This window comes from Cebus imitator, unplaced genomic scaffold, assembly GCF_001604975.1.
Source record: "Cebus imitator isolate Cc_AM_T3 unplaced genomic scaffold, Cebus_imitator-1.0 Scaffold404, whole genome shotgun sequence".
Lineage (NCBI taxonomy): Eukaryota > Metazoa > Chordata > Mammalia > Primates > Cebidae > Cebus > Cebus imitator.
In genome coordinates this window covers 1754338-1776834 of record NW_016107719.1, presented here as the reverse complement: position 1 = coordinate 1776834, position 22497 = coordinate 1754338, and the positions used below count along the sequence as shown (strand labels likewise).

General features: G+C 53.6%; 2 protein-coding genes across 6 annotated transcripts in view; one reads left to right on the top strand and one right to left on the bottom strand.

Moving 5' to 3' along the window:
* SUN2 (Sad1 and UNC84 domain containing 2) overlaps window positions 1–8816 on the top strand; it is a 21320-nt gene extending 12504 nt beyond the window's left edge. For all 4 annotated transcript variants that reach the window (XM_017509020.2, XM_037731539.1, XM_017509023.2 and 1 more), the window contains 10 exons: window positions 1028–1282; window positions 2009–2086; window positions 2499–2542; window positions 3213–3378; window positions 3697–3918; window positions 4203–4287; window positions 4639–4754; window positions 4862–5029; window positions 5354–5446; window positions 7192–8816. In XM_017509020.2, the coding sequence (XP_017364509.1) occupies window positions 1028–1282; window positions 2009–2086; window positions 2499–2542; window positions 3213–3378; window positions 3697–3918; window positions 4203–4287; window positions 4639–4754; window positions 4862–5029; window positions 5354–5446; window positions 7192–7305 (1341 nt within the window). In that variant the 3' untranslated portion in view covers window positions 7306–8816. The remainder of the gene's footprint in view (window positions 1–1027; window positions 1283–2008; window positions 2087–2498; window positions 2543–3212; window positions 3379–3696; window positions 3919–4202; window positions 4288–4638; window positions 4755–4861; window positions 5030–5353; window positions 5447–7191) is intronic.
* A 2097-nt stretch (window positions 8817–10913) lies between these two features.
* GTPBP1 (GTP binding protein 1) overlaps window positions 10914–22497 on the bottom strand; it is a 26875-nt gene continuing 15291 nt past the window's right edge. For both annotated transcript variants that reach the window (XM_017509024.2, XM_017509025.2), the window contains 8 exons: window positions 21329–21452; window positions 18603–18717; window positions 16928–17072; window positions 16638–16820; window positions 15737–15872; window positions 14925–15103; window positions 13400–13600; window positions 10914–12469 (listed from right to left, as the gene is read on the bottom strand). In XM_017509024.2, the coding sequence (XP_017364513.1) occupies window positions 12377–12469; window positions 13400–13600; window positions 14925–15103; window positions 15737–15872; window positions 16638–16820; window positions 16928–17072; window positions 18603–18717; window positions 21329–21452 (1176 nt within the window). In that variant the 3' untranslated portion in view covers window positions 10914–12376. The remainder of the gene's footprint in view (window positions 12470–13399; window positions 13601–14924; window positions 15104–15736; window positions 15873–16637; window positions 16821–16927; window positions 17073–18602; window positions 18718–21328; window positions 21453–22497) is intronic.

Below are 22497 nucleotides of genomic sequence, written 5' to 3'. Positions count from 1 at the left end.
TTTAAAGGTAGTCTTGCTCTATCCCCCAGGCCGGAGTGCAGTGGCGCAATCTCAGTTCACTGCAACCTCCGCCTCCCGGGTTCAAGAGATTCTCCTGCCTCAGCCTCCTGAGTATCTGGGATTACAAGTAACCTGCCACCATGCCCAGCTAATTTTTGTAATTTTAGTAGAGACGGGTTTCACGACATTGGCCAGGCTAGTCTTGAACTCCTGACCTCAGGCAATCCACCTGCCTTGGCCTCCCAAAGTGCTGGGATTACAGGCGTGAGCCACCACACCTGGCCTATTTGTGTGCTTTTTGAGTCATGCAAATGTATCGCCTATTTAAAAACCAGAATTTCTAAAACTCAGAACCTCTCTGCTGCTTAGTAGCTCCCTGCCCTTTAGTTTTTATCACTTCCCTTGGTGATGATTTTGTTGGTAAGCCAACAGCATTCTCAAATTCATGACACACTATCAAATGCCACCCTCAGTCCAAATGACATTTATTCCATTTTCTCTGTGGGACATCCACCTAAAGAAGAAAAAGAGCACATTTTGCAATTATCCTGTCTCTTAGCCATAGTTACCTAGGGAAGGAGTGAAAGCCATTGATAGTCCACAGGTGGAATGCCCAGCCCTGGCTCCCCTGCCCCTGTAGGAGGCGGGGAAGGGGGTGAATTTCAGGCCAGCAGGTCCCCCTGGCCCCCCTGCCCCCTGCAGCTTCCAGTCCTCCTCTTGGACTATCGCTGCACTCAGACGCTCTCCCTGGCCTGCCTGCCTTCCTCCTCTGGGATCAGACTTCCATTCTGTGTCCTCAGAGACCCTCCTCTGTGGCCGGCACCCAGTGATCCCAGCTCCCAGCACACCCAGCTCAGAGGTTGGCAGCCCCTGCCCATGAGCTGCAGCCAGCCCTGTATGGACTGATGTTGGGAGTGTCTCTGGGATCTTTTCCTGTTCTTTCTGTGTTGGCTGTGTCAGGGTGGTCTTTGGGAAACACTGTCATCCAAGAGTCCCTCACCCTTTGGCTCTCTCTCTGCCCCGCCAGGCTGAGCAGCACGTTCTGTCCCGGGTGCACTCTCTGGAGCGGCGTCTGGAAGCTCTTGCTGCTGAATTTTCCTCCAACTGGCAGAAGGAGGCCATGCGGCTGGAGAGGCTGGAGCTGCGGCAAGGGACCCCCGCCCAGGGAGGCAGTGGTGGCCTGAGCCATGAGGACACCCTGGCGCTGCTGGAGGGGCTAGTGAGCCGCCGTGAGGCTGCCCTGAGGGAGGATTTCCGCAGGGAAACTGTTGCTCGCATCCAGGTAGGAGGTGGAGTACTTCAGGGTGGGAGCTGGGTGACACCCATGGGAACATGCGGAGGTGCCCAGCAGGAGAGACAAGTATTATTTGGGATCAGACAGCTCTGCCATTTAGCAGTTACACTTTTTTTTTTTTTTTTTTTGAGACAGGGTCTCACTCTGTCACCCAGGCTGGAGTGCAGTGGCGTGATCTCGGCTCACTGCAACCTGTGCCTCCCAGGTTCAAGTGATTCTCCTGCTTCAGCCTCCTGAGTAGCTGGATTACAGGCATGCACCACCAAATCCAGCTATTTTTTTTTTTTTTTTTTTTTTTTGTATTTTTAGTAGAGGCAGGGTTTCACCACATTGGCCAGGCTAGTCTCAAACTCTTGACCTCAAGTGATCTGCCTGCCTCAGCCTCCCAAAATGCTGGGATTACAGGCATGAGCCATCACGCAAGGCCTACTCCCCTTCTCTAAGCCTCAGTTTCCTCCTCCATCATGTCTCCCCCACTCATGTGGTGAGCTGTGTGAGTAGAGAGCCCTGGCATGGTGCCTACACCACACAGGTGTGAGTGCAGATAAAGCAGGAGTCTTGCACGATTCACGAGAAGCAACATAGCCTGAGGGCTGAGAGCCAAGGCTTTGGAAGCAAACAGACCGTTTGAATTCCCCTTTCACCACTTCCTAGTCATAAGGATCCCTGTAACCATGACTGTGTCAAACCTGTCCCCCTACTCTTGTCTGACAGGAAGAACTGGCTGCCCTGAGGGCAGAACATCAGCAAGACTCAGAAGACCTCTTCAAGAAGATCGTCCGGGCCTCCCAGGTCGGCGGGCCTGGGCACTCAGCTGTGACAGGGTCCTGATCCCATCCAACCCTCAGCCTTTCCAAAGGGACCGCATGGGTGTTACATGGGGAGGGGTGTGACTGCTCCTTACTTCTCTGTTTGACCCCCAACCCCTTAGTTGGAGAGCTGTGCCAGGGCTCCCTGGGGCTGGCTGGGGCGCAGCGGCCTGTCATGCTGGCGTGCACATGCTGAGCGTAGGTGAACAGATACCTCAGTGTCAGGCAGGGACCAGCTCATGAGGGCTTTAACCAGGAGGTCAGTTTGATTTTTGCTGCAGGGGTTGAGACCTTGGGCAGGGGTGTGGTTAAGCAAAGGTGAGACAGACAGCAAATTCTGTTCTGGAACACTAATTTCTAAGTATTTCTTGTATTTGTCCATTCTTCCTACACAGGAGTCCGAGGCTCACATCCAGCAGCTGAAGTCAGAGTGGCAAAGGTACTGGGTGCCACCAGCTGGCCCTGACCTGCTGCTCCCCAGTCCCACCCCACCCCCCAAAGCAGGACTGGGGAGCAGAGCCCTACAGCAGAGTTCTGATTGTCTTGCCAAGCTGGTGGCAGGGGTGGCTGGAACCGACTCAGGACCCCTGCCTAGGGCCTGTCTTTGAGGTGCTGTGTAGGTTAGCAGGGGTGTCCTGAGGGCAGGGGGCAGGCCCTGTGATGGGACTGGGATTCACTTATAGACACACCATCCTGTGCAGGTTAGCAGGAGGGGTCCTGAGGGCAGGGGGCAGGCCCTGTGATGGGACCAGGATTCATTTATAGACATATTGTCCTTTCTTACAGCCTTATATAGCCACCTTCTCATGCCCTAGATGTCCATGCTTGTGGAGGGTGTGAGTCTGAGCAGGGTCAATTATGGACTCTGGACTTAGAAAGGGAGGAGGCCCAGAATTAGCTCCTTGGGACAGGCTGGCCCGTTCCTCGGCACCTGCGCTGGGTTCTGCAGCCAGAACCGGCAGGAGAGGCCTTGCCCCTTCTTGGGGTCGTGATGAGTGGTGGGTACCCACCCTCGTGACAGGAGCCCACTAGGGGGCCCTCTTTCTTCTTCGGTGTGGTCTTACCTCCCACCAGAGATCCGAAGCTTACTCTTCTCTCTCTGGGACCAGCATGACCCAGGCGGCCTTCCGGGAGAGCTCTGTGAAGGAGCTGAGGCGGCTGGAGGACCAGCTGGCCGGCCTGCAGCAGGAGCTGGCGGCTCTGGTGCAGAAGCAGAGCTCAGTGGCAGATGAAGTGGGCCTGCTACCCCAGCAGATCCAGGCCGCGCGAGATGATGTGAGTGGGAACCACCAGGGCCCCGCTGGTCCCTCTCCTCCTCTGAGACATGTGTCCTGGGGCCGGCAGAGCAGGCACCCCTTGCCCCTGCAGCCTCTGTGATGCCCAAGAGACTGTGACGCTGGCTTGGCACACATGGGCTTTCATTGACAGGCGTTCTTCCTGTTTTTCTGTCAGCCCACGGAGAGCATTCATAACTCTTTTCTCCAGTGACTTCCCTCCTACCCTATCCCTGCTACCCAGTTAAGCCCCGGCTCTGTCATAGCAGCTCCTGCTGTCCCTACAAGCCCCTCTGGGTGACACCCATTTGGTTCCTAGGTGGAATCTCAGTTCCCGGCCTGGATCAGTGAGTTCCTTGCCCGAGGAGGCGGGGGCCGCATGGGGCTCCTTCAGAGAGAGGAAATGCAAGCTCAGCTTCGAGACCTGGAGAGCAAGATCCTCACCCACATAGCAGAGATGCAGGACAAGTCGGCCAGGGAAGCCACAGCCTCCCTGGGCCTGACGCTGCAGAAAGAAGGCGTGATTGGAGTGACAGAGGAGGTGAGGACCACATGCCCCGCTCCACACACCCGCCCACAGCTCTCTTCCCTGGGAGCCCTGGACAGTCCCACACTGCCACCTCCCTGGCAGGTTCAGAACAGAAGTGCTAAGCAGGAGGTTCTGCATGCTGTGGAGCTGGCATGGGTGGGTAGCAGTGCACCCACATTTGCCTGGACACCAGCACAGTGCAAACCTAGGAGGGGTCAGCTCATGGGTCAGCCGCGAGGTGACAGGGGGATACGTCTGCTCCCTGCCACAACCATCTCCTGGTGCCCACATTGCAGCAGGTGCACCGCATCGTGAAGCAGGCCCTGCAGCGCTACAGCGAGGACCGCATCGGACTGGCGGACTACGCCCTGGAGTCAGGAGGTGTGTGCTCTGCTTTCCTCGCTTTGCCTTGTCCTGGACCCCGCAATGGCCAGTCCCTTGGCATATACCAGGTTGGCGGTGGGGCAAAGCAAGCAAGGATTGGCAGGATCAGCAGAAATCACCCAATCTAGAACCCACCACAAAGGCAAGAGGCAATTCAGGGAAGTCAGGATGTACTGAGTGCCATCCTGGGCTGGGGAGAGGCTGACCTTTATAGCTGCTCTGGGTGTCTGGGTTAGGGTTAGACTAGGCCTGGGGCATCTGCCATCTGTCCTCAGCGAGGAGATAGGCAGTGGCCTGAGCTGGGTCGTCCTATGCGAGAGCCCACCTTGCCTTCCTCTCCTGTCTCAGGGGCCAGTGTTATCAGCACCCGATGTTCTGAGACCTACGAGACCAAGACGGCCCTCCTCAGCCTCTTCGGCATCCCCCTGTGGTACCACTCCCAGTCACCCCGCGTCATTCTCCAGGTGGGCACCTGGCAAGGGGCTCTGAGCACACTGGGGGACAGTCCCATTCAGGGTCAGCAAGAGCTGGACTCAGGGCCCTGTCCTGACATGAGTTTCTGCCCCTCCAGCCAGATGTGTACCCAGGCAACTGCTGGGCCTTCCAGGGGCCACAGGGCTTCGCTGTGGTCCGCCTCTCTGCCCGCATCCGCCCCACGGCCGTGACCTTAGAGCATGTGCCCAAGGCCTTGTCACCCAACAGCACCATCTCCAGTGCCCCTAAGGACTTTGCCATTTTTGTGAGTATCTGTCCCGTGGCAGGGCCAGAGGGGCTGCAGGGGGATCCTGTGGGGCCTCTCTGAGGATCAAGTCAGGGTCACCCTTGGACTGGGAGGGAGGGGAGTGGATTTGGGAGAATTGGAGCCAGCATGGGAGACAGCGCTTCAGTCCCCATTCCCTCAGGCTTTGGAGGCATAAACTGTGGCACAAGGGAGTTAAGTGGCTTGTCATAGGCCATGCTGGTGCCTCACCTGCTGGGTGGGAGGAGCAGGGATTGGAGTGGGGAGGAGGGTGTTCTTCTCCCTGCTCCAGCCCCTCCCCACATCCCTCCACTTTCTTTGCAGGGATTTGATGAAGACCTACAGCAGGAGGGGACACTCCTTGGCAAGTTCACTTACGATCAGGATGGCGAGCCCATTCAGACGTTTCACTTTCAGGTACAGGATTCTCCTGTGCTAGCAGAAGTGGCGCACAGATTCCCCATCTGGGTAGCAGGCATTCCCTGGGCACTTCCCCTGCCAGGCGTGGGGCTCAGAGTGGGACACCCTGCCCTCCTTTCCCACAGCTCAAGAGGTGACATCCAAATGGGGTATAAGACATGTCCTGCAGATGTCAGCATAGGGAAGGTGCCTTCCAGAAGGGCGGCATAAGGAAATCTTTCTGGAAAAGGGCATCAGGAGGCGGGCTTTACACAAGAGGGGTTGGGTGGCCAGGAAAGGCAGGGCAGGAGAGGCATTCAAGGAGCTGCTGCCAGCACGTGCCAGGGCGTGGGCATTCTACGATGGCCAGCTGGGGCCTCAGGCATTGCATGTGGCTTAAACTTCAGTGGGCATCCCACCTCCTAGGTCAGTTAGAAATGCAGATTCCCAGTCTCCACCCCAGGAAAGTCTGGTTCCTTAGGGCTGATGGGACCCAGAAGCCTGCATATGAATAAACCATTGGCCTGAGCCCCACACCGGGGGAATTCTGGAGTGAGGAATTGGGTTGCAGGGATAGTGGGAGGTAGACAAGGGACCCGGCAGGAAGAGAGGCTGCAGAGAGGCAGGAATTCATCCCTCAGGGGTCTAGGGGAGGCAGTGCTGTGTTTCAGGTGACAAAGCCATGTCCACTTGACTAACATCACTATGATTTGAAGGGGATGGGCCTGGGCCCGGTTGCAGGAAAGCGGCCAGAACAGGACAGGTGGGGGAGGGGGTGTTGGGAGTGAGGACAGAGACATAGCAGGGAGGGTCCTGAATGTCAGGCTGGGCTGGAAGGGGATGGGGAGGCCATCCTAGGACCCCCTAGGAAGGGGGCTGATACAGATCAGGGAGCAGGTCTGGCTGAGTCTGAGGCACCTGTGGGACAGTCCAGTGGAGCTGTCAGGAAAGCCAGAAAGAACTGCGTTGTCATCGGCTCTGAGGTGGTAACTAGGCTGCGAGAGGTTGGGATTTCTCTTTAGCGGCCAGACGAGGTTGCTCATGCCTGTAATCCCCGCACTTTGTGAGGCCAAGGCAAAGGGATCACTTGAGCCCAGGAGTTTAAGACCAGCCTGGTAAACACAGTGAGATCCTGTCTCTACAAAAATTGTTTAAAAATCTAGCCAGGTGTGGTGGTGTGCACCTGTAGTCCCAGCTACTGGGGAGGCTAAGGTGGAAGGATGTGTTGAGCCCAGAAGTTTGAGGCAGTGAACTGTGATCACACCACTGCACTACAGCATGGGCGACAGAGCAAGACCGTCTCAAAAACAAACAAAAATGGTCGAGGACGGAAGGATGTGCCAGAGAGGGGACAAGTCAGGAGGGTGCTAGGCCTGTGGCATCTGCTTAGGTAAGATATGCTGCAAACGCTGTTTCCAACACTGGCTAGACAGAGGCCTGATGGGCACTTGAGAAAAAGAATCAAGTGTGCCACACATCAGCATCTAAGAAACCCTCTGTGAAGGTGGTTCTATCTGTTGATCACAATAAAAAAGTGATTGTGGAGAATTCATTCCGGTTTCAGATGAATCATGCTATAGGTAGCCCCTTAGCCCACTGGCTGGAACACTGCTTGGGGACTACACAGGAGCTTTTGAAGCACGGTTCTCTCCAGAGGAGCAGGGGAGCCCTATGGCCCTAGGTGTGGCTGTCTCCCCGAATTCCTGCCTTGTCAGTGAGGCCTCAGGTCTCTGATGTTCTTAATCCCTTTTTTCTCTACCCAGGCCCCTATGATGGCCACGTACCAGGTGGTGGAGCTGCGGATCCTGACTAACTGGGGCCACCCAGAATATACCTGCATCTACCGCTTCAGAGTGCACGGGGAGCCCGCCCACTAGCCCTGCTTTCTGGTGCCTGCTGCCAGCCATCTGGGAGTAGGTGAACAGCACCTCACCGCTTCCCCCACATGCTTGCTCTGCGCTGTGACTTCCAGGAGCATGAGAGAGGAGCCGGTGGCCCCACGGAGATGAACAGGATAAGCTGGGTCTCCTGAGTAGCAGGTGGCTCGAGGCGGCCAGCAGCCTCCAGCAGCTCCCTTCTCTCCATGCCAGTGGTGTCTGCTTCCCCTCCTGGGAACGTGTATATATGTAGCATATCATGGGGTACTGGGAAGTTGGGAGAGGTGAGACCTGGCTGCCGTTACCTGGGGTCAGGGGCTGGTGCCCAGGAGCTGCTACAGGGAGGCCCATCGATGAAGCAGGTGTCAGGGCTGTCAGAGGGGTGAGCTAGGGCCTGGGCTAGGTGAGCTGCCCCATGCAGGGAAGCAAGGCCCTCTGGGAGGAGGGTATTCAGCTCCAGGGCAGGATGGGACTCTCCCCAGGCAAGAAGCGCCTGATGTAGGGGTGCCCTCCACCTGAAGCCTGAACCACAGGGTCTCTGAGGGACTTCTACAGAAGCGTGTATTTGTCCCGGGGACAGTAGCAGTGGGTCATGGAGCTTCTTGTGCCATAACGGGGACTAGCTCCTGTGAGCTTCTAAAGGGCCCAGGGCCAACCCTGTTGGCTTCCCCTCTGCTGGGGACAGTAGTTGCTTTTCTCTCCTGATGCTGGGTTGGGGCCCACCCTGCTCCGCATTCCTGCTGGGGCCTGCCAGTACCCTGAGCTTGCTTTCCACATTCTCCCGGGGTACAGAGACCCAGACCTGTCTTTGGGGCCATTAGCATCTGGGGTTAGAATAGTGGGGAGCATGGAACTCCCTGGGCTCTGTGGGGACATTCAGGGTATCGGGGTGGGAGGTCTGTCTGCACTGGCCCCCTTATCTAACCAGGCTCTGGTGTAGAGGCCCTCTATTCAGGCTGCCCCCTTGGGCTTTAGCAGCCCTTGTTCAGGTAGTCTCCTTTCTGGTTTGTTCTCTGTGGGGCAGTTGGTGGGGGCTGGGGGCAGAGGCTGGCAGAAGTTACCCTGGGTAGGGAAGGGGGCAGAGGGGACTTTTAGAGCCAGCAGGCCCCACTGTATTATGTATATATTTTTCAAGGTCTGTTTTTCTAACTGAAAAGCCAAGGGCTTGGTTCCTAGCCCCGTTCTGTGGGGCACTGGGTGTGATACTCAGTTCCTTGTTCCTGGCAATGGAGGGGCTTGGGGCACTAGTTCTGGCTGTGTTCGGTGGTCTGGCCATGGGGAAGGGGCAAGAGGGCAGACAGGCCCCTTCACTGCAGTGCTGAGCCTCGACCCGCTCTGGAGCACAAGGCTGGACAGTGGTGGTCAGGCCGCCCCTGCTCCATCCCCAGGCAGCCAGGCTTTGTTTTGTGCTCTCCTGTCACAAATGCTGCACTATTGGTTCTTAGGTTTTTTATCTCCAGATCCTAATTTATGTCTATGCAAAAAATAAATGATGCCCAGGAGCTGTGGGATGTGGCTTTCATGTGGCCTTTGCACCTCACCTGGGGCAGTTGCAGGAATGAATTCTTGGCCAAATGAATGTCCCCAAAGACTTACTCCTAAAGTTCAGACACCCACACCTTTCACCTAAAGCCCAGTTGTGGTGGTGGATGGGACCAGAGGCAGGTCTCATCCACTGTTTGTGGGTCCAGGGCTGGCACGAGGAAGAAGTGAGGTGGCTTTAGTAGCTGTCATTGATAACCCCATCACCAAGGATGGCAGCCAGGGGTGGGGGGTGCTTTCCTGTCTCTCAGTGCCACTGAGCAGAAGCAGAAAAAGTTACACTTACCTACTGGCCATGTCCACTTGGAGTGCAGTGATTCTCCTCCATGGGAATTCACTACTTGCCCCTTGGACCTGTGGCTGGAAGGGACAAGGAGGTAGGGCCCTTGAACAGCCAGCAGCTGCCAGCTCAGGGGGAAAAATAGGCCCTGACCTTTCCCGCAGACAGCTCCCCAGATATAATTCAGGGTGGTTGTCTAGCCTGACTCTGGAGTCTCTCATACTGACCTGTGGCACCTGGCCCAGGGCTGGTCCTCATCATGGCTGAGCAAATAAAGGCAGAAACCCAGTCAATAGGAAGGGCTGTGGAGACAGCCACGAGACAGGGACTGGGGCAGAAATCCAGCCTCAAAAGCCTTGGGCCAGCTCCTCAGCCTCTTGGGAAAGAGCTGGTCCTGTGCTCACTCCCCTTCACTAACACCTGCTCTGCCTCTGGTGCCATCTCAACAAAGGAGACATCCCTGAGCAGCACCGATAAACAAGTCCCTGGAGCCCAGAGCCTGGGCTAGGCACGTGCCCTCTGCCTGTCTGTATACACTTAAATCCTACTGGGCCTGCACAGCACAGCCCCCACACCGCCTGCTCCACGGCACTTCCCCCAACCCAACTCAACTTGCGCTGCCCTGTGTGTGGCATACTCATCTGACCTTCTCCGCCAGGAAGTCTGATGATCCGGGACAGTCCTGACTGTGGAGTTAGGGATCTGGCCATCCCCATCCCACCATCACAGGCCTTACCCTGGGAAAGACGCCTGTTGCACACACACAAGGGTCAGGCCTTGCCATTCCAGGTGATTGGATTAACAATTTTATTCTGCATTCACTACAAAAGGGCTGGTGTTTTGTTTCAAATGTTTAGCTGGAAGGGCTGTAGGGACCCCTGTTAAACACAGTAAAGCATGGTTCCAGTCAGCCGCCTGCTGGCAGGTGTGGGCCTGGCAACTACCCAGATCCAACCCCACCCTCCTGAGTGTCTGTGGCCAGAGGCCAAGGTGGTCACCAGAGCTCCTGAATGCCGAGAATGGTTCTGGCAACTACTGCTGTTTGTAGGGGCAAAGAGTTCAAATAAAATGAGGTTCTGCCATGGCTAAGTCCTGTGGAAACCCAGACCCCAAAGGCCCCTGCCATGCCGGGGGCTCAATGCCAGAGGCTTATTATGGAGGCACCAGCAGGCAGTGGCCCCTGTAAGCAGAGCTGGGACAGACAACAGGAGGGAAGCAGCCAAGAGACAGAAGACCGGGCCGGGCCAGCAGACACACAGGAGCAGCTGCCTGGGAAAAGCCAGGGGGCAAGGCTGGCATGGGAATGAACAGCTGCTGGTGACACTTCTGAGCTTCAGTTCCCTTAACCAGAAAAACAACAAACATCGACTCAGGCGGCCGCAGGGAATGTCAACAGGAGCGCACGAGACCCCTGACAGTCCTAGCTGCAGCTCTCCCTTCGAGCCTGCCCAGGGCACAGAGGTGGCAGGGTGGCTAACAGCGTGCAGACCGCTCACTAAGGGAGCCCTTCCTGAGTGCAGGATACCCCAGGGTCTCACACAACCTTGATGTACTGCTTTGCCTCAGATGAGGAAACAGGTTCAGAGAAGGTTGGTAAATTTGTCCCGTGTCACCAGCTGGTGAGGGAGCCTGAACACGGAAGCCACACCTGCCTGACCAGGGAAGCTGGCCTCCTCACAGCACTGCCCTGCTCCCAGCTGTTGCCAGGGGCCCCAGGACAGGCAGATCAACTGTGTTCCCATGGCAGCACCTCCACGTGGAGGGCTGGGCAGGGAACACCACAATGTCAACTTGGAACAAGCTTTTATTTTGAATGCTGATCAGTCCATGGCCAGGGGTAGGTGGTAACTAGAAATGGCTGGAAGGAGGGGAGGAGAGGGGACCAGCAGTCCGCAAGCAGGAGGAAAGGAAAAGGTTGGGGACAGGAGGAGGCAAGGCTGAGGAAGGACCCAGCCAGCTGGGTGTCTGCCCCAGCTACAGAAGGAACCACCCCCACCCACCAGCCTACCCTACACCTGTGGCTTCAGTGCAGAAGTCAGTCCAGGTGAGTTCAGGCCCATGCCACCATCTCTGGCCTGCACAACCCCACTCCAGGCAGGTGTTCTTCCAGAGTGCTAAATGCTCTGTGCTAAGCCTGGCTACCTGCCCTCCCCACACTCCAGTTGGGACTTTCAAACATGGAGCTCAGGCCTTCACTACTATGCTCCTGTAGCAGCCATAGGGGTGACATGGCAGGGAAGAAAGAGCTCTAGTCTCAGCCTAGCTCAGGGGAACATCTCTCCACCCCTCCAACAGGAGGCGCTGGAAAACAGGATCCTGAGCAGACCCAGGCCCCGATGTCTGACGACCAGTGCCCAAGGCCCAACAAGAAGCAGGGTGAGGGGAGGCTCCAGGCCCTGCAGATCAGGAAAAGCTGAGGGCAGCCAGGGCCAGCCCAGGCAAGTGCAGGATTGTCTCCAAGGGGAAACCCACCAGCTGTCTTTGCATCGGTGGCAAGGGTCAGGGTCAGAGTCTGGGGTGGGGAAGAGTCCTACAATCTCATTGCCACTCCCCTCCACACGTCTACAGGTTACAACCAGAGAACTTTTGGCATGACCTGTTTGGGGGTTTAAAGGGAAAAAGGAGGAGAGAGAGAAAAGGGGAAGCCACTACCTTCTGTTAAAATGCCCAAGTCCTAGACTGGGGGTTCCTGCTCCAGCAGCAGCAGACACCAAATCCCAGAAGCCCCCAACCCAGTCTGCTCCACGAAGGGGCCCCTGAGTGCCCAGAGCAGCAGCAAGATACGTAGGGAGGGCGGCTCCTTCTGCTCCCAACATCCCCTGACGGCCCTGAGGATTCTGAGAGACAGACACACAGGTGGGCAGCCATGGAGAAGAAAGGAGAGGCTGAAAGGACCCTGGGGGTGGCACTCCACCACACACACACACACACACACACACACACAGTGAACAGAGAGACAGAGACATATAATAAACACAATAAAAACTAAGGGCCCAGATGTACAAAAAATGTGCGAGGAAGAAGGTGGGGAGGAGAGTGGGAGATGGTCAGTCCTCCAGAAGTCTGGCTGCCTTCCTCAGCTTATAAATTACAAACCCCCTGGAAAATGGGGGTGGGGGCAATGCAGAGACTCTGGCTGTGGCCCGAGCAGGAGGGCTGGGTGGCGGTCATAGCTGCTCTGCCCATCTGGTGGAGCGGTGGCCAGAGTGTGAGGACCCCCTGGGTGGTAGGGGTGGGCCAGGGGAAGGTTCAGCAGCCGCTGGCAGGAGTCACACAGGCCCCCTGGGACTTCACCTTGTGGCGCTGGCCCCCTCGTCGCCGGCCTCCACTGCTGGGTTTTGGCTGAAAGAAAGAAAGGAGCTTGAGAAGCACTGGCCTATCAAGAGCAGGGCCAGAGAGCAGAGGGGCTGGTGAGAGGGGGACGGAAGATGTGTGAGCAGGTAGTGTGGTCCTCACTCCAGCCTGACCAGGAATTTACTGGGTCATTCTGCAAGCAACATTTCCCCTCTGTTTCTAAAATGGAGCCAGTGACTGCCCTGCCTTCCTTAAAGGGCGGGTGGGACACACGTGATGAGAATGTGAGAGGCGGCCGTTCAGAGAAGCACAAAGCAGAGCAGGAGAGAGAGGAAGCAAATTAACCAGAGGAAAACCCAATGGGAGACAGACAGCAGAATGGACAGACAGACCCAGGATAGCCTCCTTTTCCAAAGGGGACAGATGGAGAAAAATGCTGGGGAGAGGGGTGCAAGGGGGCACCACGCCTTCATCACTCCAGTAGAGAATGCCTGCAGGAGAGAGCTGGCAGGAGAGGCCGAGTAAGAGCCGCACCAGCACATCCCAAGGCCACCTCCCCTTCAGGATGTGTGCATGTCAGGGAGGGGACAGAGGAGGATCCTCTAAGGCAGTGTCTCTCAAACCTGTTGGACTGCAGGGCACACATACATCACTTGGACACTCACACAAGCAATACTTGCAATACTTACTATGAAAGGGAAGCTTTGACATTTTTCTGTTCTATTTTATTTCATTAAAACCAAATGCTAGTTAGGGCCAATTAAGTTGGTTCCAGGTGGGCTATATTCCCTGGTTTGGAAAGCACTACCTTATAGCTTTACAGACAAATGCCTCATACTTAGGGGCACTTAAGTGACAGAGTTGTTGAGGAGACCCTCCAGCCAGGCTTGAGGCTTGCCTACATGTCACCCTTACCAAATCACAGTAAAAGCCACAGCCCCCACCACCATGCCAAAGCCTCGAGGGGCCCACACTCACCTGAGGCTGAAGATTGCTGGACGCAGCTGGTTGTCCAGCCCCTAGAGAGGAGGCTTCATCTCCAGGTGGGGGTGCTCCTGCTGCTGGCCCGCCAGATGGGCCCCCCTCATCTCGTTTCATCAGGGGGCCCTTTTTCGTCGACTGCATTTTAATCTGCTGGGGCTTGGAGTTCATCGGGGAGTTGTTGGTGGTCTGGAGGAGCTGTGGGAGCCATGGAGGAGGACGAGGCTAGAGCTGTAGAGCAGGGCCATTGGCTTGGCTACCCTTACCCCCAACCCCTTCTCCAGGGACTCTCATTCCTTGCCCTTGCCACTTCAGGACAAGGTGGAGGGCAGGAAGGCCATGAAATGCCATGAAGAGGCATTCTCATCCCCACTCAGCAGCCCGGGACTGCTATGGCCCTGGGGTGATGCCTCACTTCCTGCCTCTGCCCCGCCCAGAAAGGCGCCTATTATCTGCTACAGGTGCTGTTCCTGCAGAGAAATCTGTAAACTTCGCTCCCACCTCCTGCTCAGTCCAGCCCCCCAGGTCCAGAGCCTGCCAGAGCCTGGCAAGTGAAGCTCTGGGCTCTCCTCATTGCTAAGCTGGTGGAGACTCCTCAGAGCATGAGCTGCAGCTCCAGCCCCAGGACCCTGCTGCTGCCCCCGTGACAAGAGTCTAGGGCAAGTGTTAAGTCCAGGCCTCCCAAAGAGACCAAGTGAATGTCTCATCAGCTGGAAACATTTGGAGTTTGGCTATTCAGAAATCTTAAAAGCTGCCAGCCAGAAGTAACTGCCTTGAAATCTTCCCTTGTGGCGCAACTTCTATCTCATACAAAGCAGAAAGAAGCCCAGTGAGTCCCAGAGGACATTACAGTGTTTGCTGCAGCCTTAGCCAAACTCAGCCAGTCCCAGGGGCATGCAGGCCTTCAAGGACATCTGCAACCCCAGGTTGACCATCGATGGGGGCCTTTTCTGGAGCCAAGGCCAGCCGAAGACTGATTCCAAGATCTCAGACAGGCTGGGGCCAGTACCTCCTTTGTATGGAGCAGGGGTCAAACCCCTCTATCAAATGCCTCTCCCCAAGACCAAGAGCAAGGTCTGCAGAGGGCAAAAGGTAGGTCCTGGGACACACAAACAGCATAAGCCCCAAGAGAACTCAGGTCCATAACCCCTGCATCGTCCAGCACTCACTCCGACCAGACCTCTGCTCTGACAGGAGACCTTAGACATGGCCCCAGTGAGGCCAGAGGAACCCATGCCAGCACCATGGAGGCTGAGCCTGGCAGGGCCCAGACATTCTGTCACCATTTTCTATGGAGGAAGGCCATACCCCAACCCTACTTCTCCTCTCCATGGTCACCAGTGCCCAGGACAGGAGGCCACAGGATACCTCTAAAGGAGTAGAGAGATGGCACCGAGGCCACACCTCAGTGGGTCCAGCTCTCCCAGGGTAGTGACTAACCTCTGCCCTGTGCTCAAGGTCACAGAACAGGAGTGGCCCCTGGTGCTTCCTGGAGGCAAGGCAAGGTCTGCCCTGGCCATACCTTGGTGATGGTGCCGACAGCCTTGGTGCGGCCTTCCCGGAACACCAGCCGCTGGTCTATGTGCAGGTACTCAGGGGTCTTGATGAAGCGGAAGTGTACAGTGGCCTTGTCCCCAGTACGCAGACAGTCCTTGTCCATGCTCAGAATGGTGGCTGTCTGCCTGATGCTCCCACAGTGCACTGTCAAGGGAGCCAGAGGTCAGAACAGGCTGGAGCCACCTGGTGGCTTCCAGACAAGGGGAGGCAGTGAGTGAAAGCATGAAATATGCTTGAGCTGTGGAAGGGTGAGGGCTTATCTCTGGGGCTACAGACCCCTGTGAAGCCTGCTCTTGGCTCTGATCCTGCTCTACCGTCTACCTTTTTCTCCAGCTAATGCCCACCTGTCATCCCCCACCCCCAGGCCCTGTGCAGACAAGGGACTTAGTTCCTGGGATTACAGCATACTCTGCACATGTGCCTCCTTGCTGGACTGTGGGTTTCTGTGGGGAAGGGTCCTTGTCCATCTACCTCATCTTTGTTCCCGGCATCTTAGCAACACCGCTGGGCACACAGCAGTGTTCAGCAGACACTAGCTGAAGGAATGCATGTGAGGTCCTTGAGGAAAGGTCTGGGTCTCAGAGCCCAGCCCTCACTGTTTGTGGGAGTGAATCAACTCTGTGGCTCATGGGTAGAACAGAAGGAACAGTATCACTAAATAGGAAGGAGACCCACCACGCAGCTGCAGCTGGAACTGGGGGGCTTGGGTTGCTGGAGCACCTTCTGACGGGAGCTAGCACCAGGGCCTCCTGGGCTGGCAGGGCCTCAGACACCTACCCATGGCCTGGTAGCGCGGGCTAATTGTGGTGGGGTGGTGGAGGACGAGAATCTCGGCCTCAAACTCCCAGGAGGCTTGGGGATTCAAACGTGGGGAAACCATCACCATGCCCTTCCGGATGGACGAGCGCTTGATCTGAAAGAAAGAGGGAACCCCAGCCCTCAGGGACAATGATGCCTTCTGGTTTCACCCCTGGTCTCAGGGACCAAGAGTCTCTCTAGGGGTAGGGACCACCCCAACTCGGCCTGGTTTCCTCACCACTGGACCACAAGCCTTCTAGGGTGTACAGCAGGAGCAGCCTCAGTGCTCCATGGGAAGAGTCAACACTGTTACTCGGAGTCAGAAAGGCTTCATGCAGGCATTAGCACTTTAGCTGCTGGGCCATGAAGGATGGATGAGGAGGCAAAGGCAGGCAAGCATTCAGGGGGAAGGAACAGGTGAGCATGACCTGACCACTGTGGGGAAGGACTTTTCCTGGTTAACTTGGCTGGTGGGTAAGGTAGGTGACCCCAGAAATAGTACCTACCCCAAACCCCAGGAGACAGAAGGCTGAATGGAAAGAGGATTTGGCACAGATCCCAACAGCCCTACATAGAAGGATCCTTGCACAGCAGGGATACTCCTATCTGACCTTAAGATTGAGCTCAGGGCACCGTGCTCAGGCACCAGAGGGAGAAACAGAGCTTAGGAGGCAGGTAGTCCTCACTCTAGCACTTCCAAGCTGTGTGTCTTGGGCAAGTCCCTGGGCTCTGAGCCTCAGTTTTCTCATCTATAAAAATGAAGCCAGTAATCTCAACCTTGCAGAGCAGCCATGAGGACGGGAGTGGGTGAGTGTGGCATCTGGCCCAGAGCCTAGCATAATGGAGTCTGAGGGGAGTTTTCAGTATCATTGATACTCACCTTCTTCAGTGCAAAGGATGCTGTTTGGCCACCCCGCACCTCCTTGACAGGCATGCGCTTGCGATGGATGGATTTTACAGCAATGGACAGGAAGTTACCCAGGGGGTCTGGGCCCAGCAGCAGCGTGTCATTCAGCTTGATCAGACCTCTCAGTGTTGTCCCCGACACTACTGTCCCCACACCCTGCCAAGGAGAAGACCCTGGCCTCATAAGTCCATCCCCAGCACAGACCCCACCCCTTGATGCACTGTAGGATGTGTCCACCCAGCCACCTGCCCAGAGCCACTCACTGGGACAGAGTAGGTGTCATCGATCTGAAACTCAGCAGGCTCCTCCTCCCTGTAGCTGGTGCGGGGGGAGAGGAGGTTGAGGAACATCTTCAGCAGATCTAGGTTCTCGCCTGTAACATTGGAGATCTGGAATATCGGGCACATCCTAAGCAGAGGGAGAAGAGGAAGGAAGAAGAGCTCAGGAGGCCAGCTCCTCCCCTGATACAGGACAGGGACAGCAAGAGGGCTCAAGGAATAGATGCCACTATTAGTGACCCTACCCCTCCCTCACCTGCCTCCAAGGGCTTGACCTCTCTGCCCTAACCTAGCAAACTCCTGGCTACCCTGCTCTGAGGGCTTCTTCTCTCACTCAGTTCTGTCTCTGACACCTGTCCTCTCCTCCCTGTCCTCCACCACTGCCCTAGTTTGGAACCTCATGACTGCTGCTTCCTCAAGCACACGCATGCTTGCTTAAAACCCTTAAGCACCTTTCCACTGCAGGGAAGACACCTGAATCCCTCTCCCAACAAACAGCCTTTGTGTGGGCTTGTAGGCATCTCTGCAGATTCACTTCTTGCAAACTCCTACATTCCAGCCACACTAGGGAACTTTCCCTTCTCCTAAAACCTTGGCACTTTTCTGCCCTTATGGATTTGCTCACTCTGACCTTCCTTCCTAAATTATTTCCCTTTTACTGAAATACCAGGCCCTCTCACCCTTCTGAGCTCATCTCAAATACCATTTCTTCCATAAATCCCTTCCTGGATGGACACTCTCAACTCCTCTGAGTTCCTGGAGAGCTTTTTTTCTGTTACACGTGATTGCATCTGGTTTTTCAGAGTCCTGCAAACAGTCTCTATCACTCCTATTTAGGGTGAATGAATTAAAATCCTTTAGATTAGGAATTAGACATTCCCCACAGCTCCTAGAATAGTGCACAGAATAGGCACTGGAAATATGAACAAGCTCAAATGGGGCTGCCTGAAACATGCCCCCTCTTCTGGCCAACTGATGGTACTGACGATCACATCAGGGCAGAGGCATAGGCAAAAAGCCAGGCTGCTCTGAGCGAAGAGGCAGAGTTCATAGAGTTCACCATTATCAAGAGAACATCTCTAATCAAGGAACTGAACACTATGAGGACAAGGACTGTGTTCAATTCAACTCTGAATCCTCAACATCTAGATGAAGAGACTGGCAGAACAAACATCCGATAAATATTTATGGAATGAAAGAATACATAATGAGTAAATGCCAAACCTGATCTATGATTAGTGAGCTTTTGGGGAACAACAGTATAAAAACCTGAGTTACAAAAATGGCTGTGTATCTGCCATCATCAGCCAGGCACAGCGCTAAGTGCTCTGCATGCTTCATTTCCAACATTCATCGGAGCCCTACAGGGAAGGGAATGTTCTTCCCAATTCACAGATAAGGACACTAAAGTCTCAGCCAGGATGCTAACCTCAGGAACGCCAGCACCTCACAATCTGGGTTACATGATATAAATGCATGGGAGACCCTGTGCTAAGATCAGAAACTTCTATTTCCACCAATCTCTGAATAGGAAGAGGTGTTCTGATGTGCTGTTTTCATGAGACCTCATGCCCAAACCGACAGCCATTCCAGGCCCATCACTCACTATGGTCCTGCCTGCAGGGGTGCCTGCCTGAAGTGTGCGCTCCCCACCCATTACCTTTCGGAGCTGAAGTTGGAGGCTGTGACAATCACATCATCCTTGCTCTGCACCAGCACAGGGATCTTCCGGCAGCCTGGTGACTTCAGCAGGCGCTGTAACAGCTTCAGGGTTTCTTAAAGGGTGAAATGGAAGAGAATTAGGGGGACACAGCCTTCTCTTTGACCAGGCTTCCAAGGCAAGATGGGTCCACTCATTACTGACGCAAGCAGGAGACAGACAGATAGACGGACCAGTGTTAAATGCCACAATGCCTGGAGAAGCAAAAAGGAGGATCGAAACTTTGGGTGTGCTAGAATAAGGAAACCACGGAGAGGCCTTCTTTTCTAGGGTTCTGCAACTGAAACCTGGCAGATTTCTCTTGTGTCTAGATGACCTGCCTCCTGTAGGCATGTGACCTGAGGGTCCCCAAGAAAAACAATGCAGTTCACACTTCAGTTCTCAGAATGCACTACTTCCTGGAAAAAAATCTCATCCAACAAAAGGATCTCTTAGACATTTAGGAGACTACAGAGACCCTTATTATGAGGCCTCCCAAAGGGATACATTTCTACAATCTTTAGCAGTGAGGGAGAAAGGCACAAAGCCCTGGTCCTGCAACCCTGTGTCAAAGCTCTGGTAGTAGCAGGTCATTAGACCCTCTGTCCAAACTTCCCCATATATATCCAGCTTAGCTGGTAGAGCCCAACTCCTTCTGCCTGGCATCACCTGAAAAGAGATGCGAGATTCAGGATCTCAGGAACTCTGCACTTGGAACCGGAAGGAACAAGGAAGAGGATAATTCTAGGCTGTGCTCAGACCAAGAACTAAATAGGGGAAGAAGTAGCAAAAGATTCTGGGCTGATGGAAATTCAGGCCAAGATCTAAGTACAAGACAAAGAAAAGACATTTTACCCGGGGCACCCCTGTGTACTGAAGACAGCAGCTGCTGTGGGAAAGTTGCTCTGAGCCTCAGTTGCCCGACCTGTAAGTGCCATTCCTTGGGGCATTTCTGCCATGGCAGCCCTCAGGCCTGCTGCTTCTGGGAGAACAAGCTTGACAAACATATTACAGTCTGGTTCTGGTCAAGCAAAATTCATTAGCACCAGGTCCTCATGTCATGCACCTGCTGTCACCCAGCATGTGCCCTATTTCAAGTATATAGCCACTATCAGTGGAGAGTTCAAAGACCTAAGCCTTGATGTTTTAAGGGGGAAATATTTGATGATTTTCATCTATCCTCTGGATTTCACTTTTGTGTGTCCTACAGAAATTTTTTTTTTTTTTTTTTTGAGATGGAGTCTTGCTCTGTTGCCAGGCTGGAGAGCAGTTGCATGATCTCAGCTCACTGCAACCTCCGCCTCCTGGTTTCAAGCAATTCTCCTGCCTCAGCCTCCCAAGTAGCTGGGACTACAGGAACAGGCCACCATGCCCAGCTCAGAAATTGTTGCTTTTAGTGACAAAACTAAGGAATTTCATGATGTGAACTGTGAAGTTATTGCGGTCTCAGTGGACTCCCACTTTAGCCATCTTGCCTGGATATATACACCAAGAAAGAATGGTGGTTTGGGCCACATGAACATTGCACTCTTGTCAGATTTAACTAAGCAAGTTTCCTGAGCCTACAGTGTGCTGTTAGAAGGTCCTGGTCTTACATTAAGAGGTCTCCTCATAAATGACCCCAATGGAGTCATCAAGCACTTGAATGTCAATGATGTCTCAGTGGGCTGAAGCATGGAAGAAACCCTCTGCTGGGTGAAGGCATTCCAGTGTGTAGAAACCCATGGAGAAGTCTGCCCAGCAAACTGGACATGGGGTTCTCCTACAATCACGCCAAATCCAGCTGCTTCCAAAGAATGTAAATCAGTAGATCACCCATGTGTATCTGCACCTTCTCACCCCAGAGAAGAACCACAGTTGAAACCTGCTTTTATCATTTTAAAGATGATAATTTGTAGAAGGCAAGGAACCAATTATGCCTATATTCATAACTATTACTCTAAATGTTTTGTTTCTGTAATATTGGCTAAGGCCTTTTAAACATGGTTAGTTGCTAGTATAAGGAATCCCTTATTGGTAACATCTTGTTGGCTGGCTGGCTAGCTAGCTAGTTTCTACAGAACATAATTTGCTTCTGTAGAAGGCAATTCTTAGATCATGTCTTCAATGGAAACACTCTCCTGTCTTAGCCTTACTTGAATCTTGCCTACAACAAAGTAGAGCAACACACATTGAAAGCTTCTGATCAAGGGTCCTGAAATGTTCATCTTGAACATCTTTGTATTAAACTGAATTTTCTTTTAAGCTAACAAAGATCACAGTTTTCAGTTGTTATCAGCAGTCTAATTTAACTCCTGCAATGAATGTTTATGTGACTGAAGCAAATGTGAATATTATTTTAGAAAGTGGCAGAGTGACTGATCATGCATGATCCCTCATCCCTGATATTTATAGTATATGTAGTCATTTTTCTTATTTTATTCATTAGCTAACTTTGTCTATATATATTTCTAGATATTGATTAATGTAATAGATTATAAAGGATATTTATTGGATCCAGGGATTACATTTTGAAATTATTATAATTATTTTCTTTGCTGAAGTGTTTGATGTCGAACATATGATAAAAATAAACGTATTGTAAAATTAAAGAGAAATAATAAAAAATTTTTAAAAAGGAAAGAAGTTTAGTAGGGACCTCTGCCTCCCAATCGGAGGAGCTGCTGCTAGCCAGAGGCCTCACTTACCTTGCAGGATGTTGGCAGGACACATGTCAATCTTGGTGACTACCACAAAGACAGGTACATTGAGTGCCAGTGCCAAGCCTAGGTGTTCTTTGGTCATCCCCACGATGCCAGCATTGCTGCCCACCTGCCCCAACACAGAAAGAAACTGTCACGATGAGAGAGAAAGAGATTGCTGCTGGGTGGACACAGGGGCTCAAAGGCAGATGTGGATGCGAGCTGGGCTGGGCAAAAATCGCTTTAACCCCTGACTCAATGATGTGGGCTGTCAAAATAGGAGGAGAATAGCAAATAATAAAAAAGATAAACCCAGTCAAGGAAAACAACCGTCTTGAGCCATCAAAGTGAATCCAGGACAGGAGTGGTGGCTCATGCCTGTAATCCCAGAACTTTGGGAGGCCAAGGCAGGCAGATCACTTGAGGCCAGGAGTTTGAGATCATGCTGGGCCACCTGGTAAGACCCCGTCTCTACAAAAAGACACAAAAATTAGCTGGGGGTGGTAGCATGCAATGTAGTCTCAGCTACTTGGGAAGCTGAGGTGGGAGGATCACTTGAGCCTGGGAGGCTGAGGCTGCAGTGAGCCGTGATCGAGATGCTGTACTCCAGCCTGAGAGACAGAGACTCTGTCTCAAAGAACAACAGCAACAATAACAACAAAAAGTGGATTCAGCTTAACATCCCTTGCCCTGAGTTTCCCCATCTGTAAAATGGGGAGATAACAATATCCACTTCAGAGGGTCACTTGATTTTTAAATGTCATAACACACATGAAGCGTCCAGCACACAACCATCATGAACTAGGTGTTTAAGCAATTGCCCCCGTTATTACTGTTACTATCCTTCCAGTAACAATAAATGTTTCCAAATATCACCGTAAAGACTGGTTACATAAATCAGGGCCCATGTATAAAATGTGCTGTACAAAAGAAAGAATAAATTCTTATCTACTGATATGGATGAATCTCTAAGATATGTTTTTAAGAGGGGGGGAAAAAGCAAGATATATATAGAATGCTATCATAAAAAGAGGTGAGTGGTTAGCTGGGCATGGTGGCTCACACCGGTAATTCTGGCACTTTGGGAGGCCAAGGCGGGTGGATCACCTGAGGTCAGGAGTTCAAGACCAGCTTCGCCAACATGGTTACACCCCTTCTCTACTAAAAATACAAAA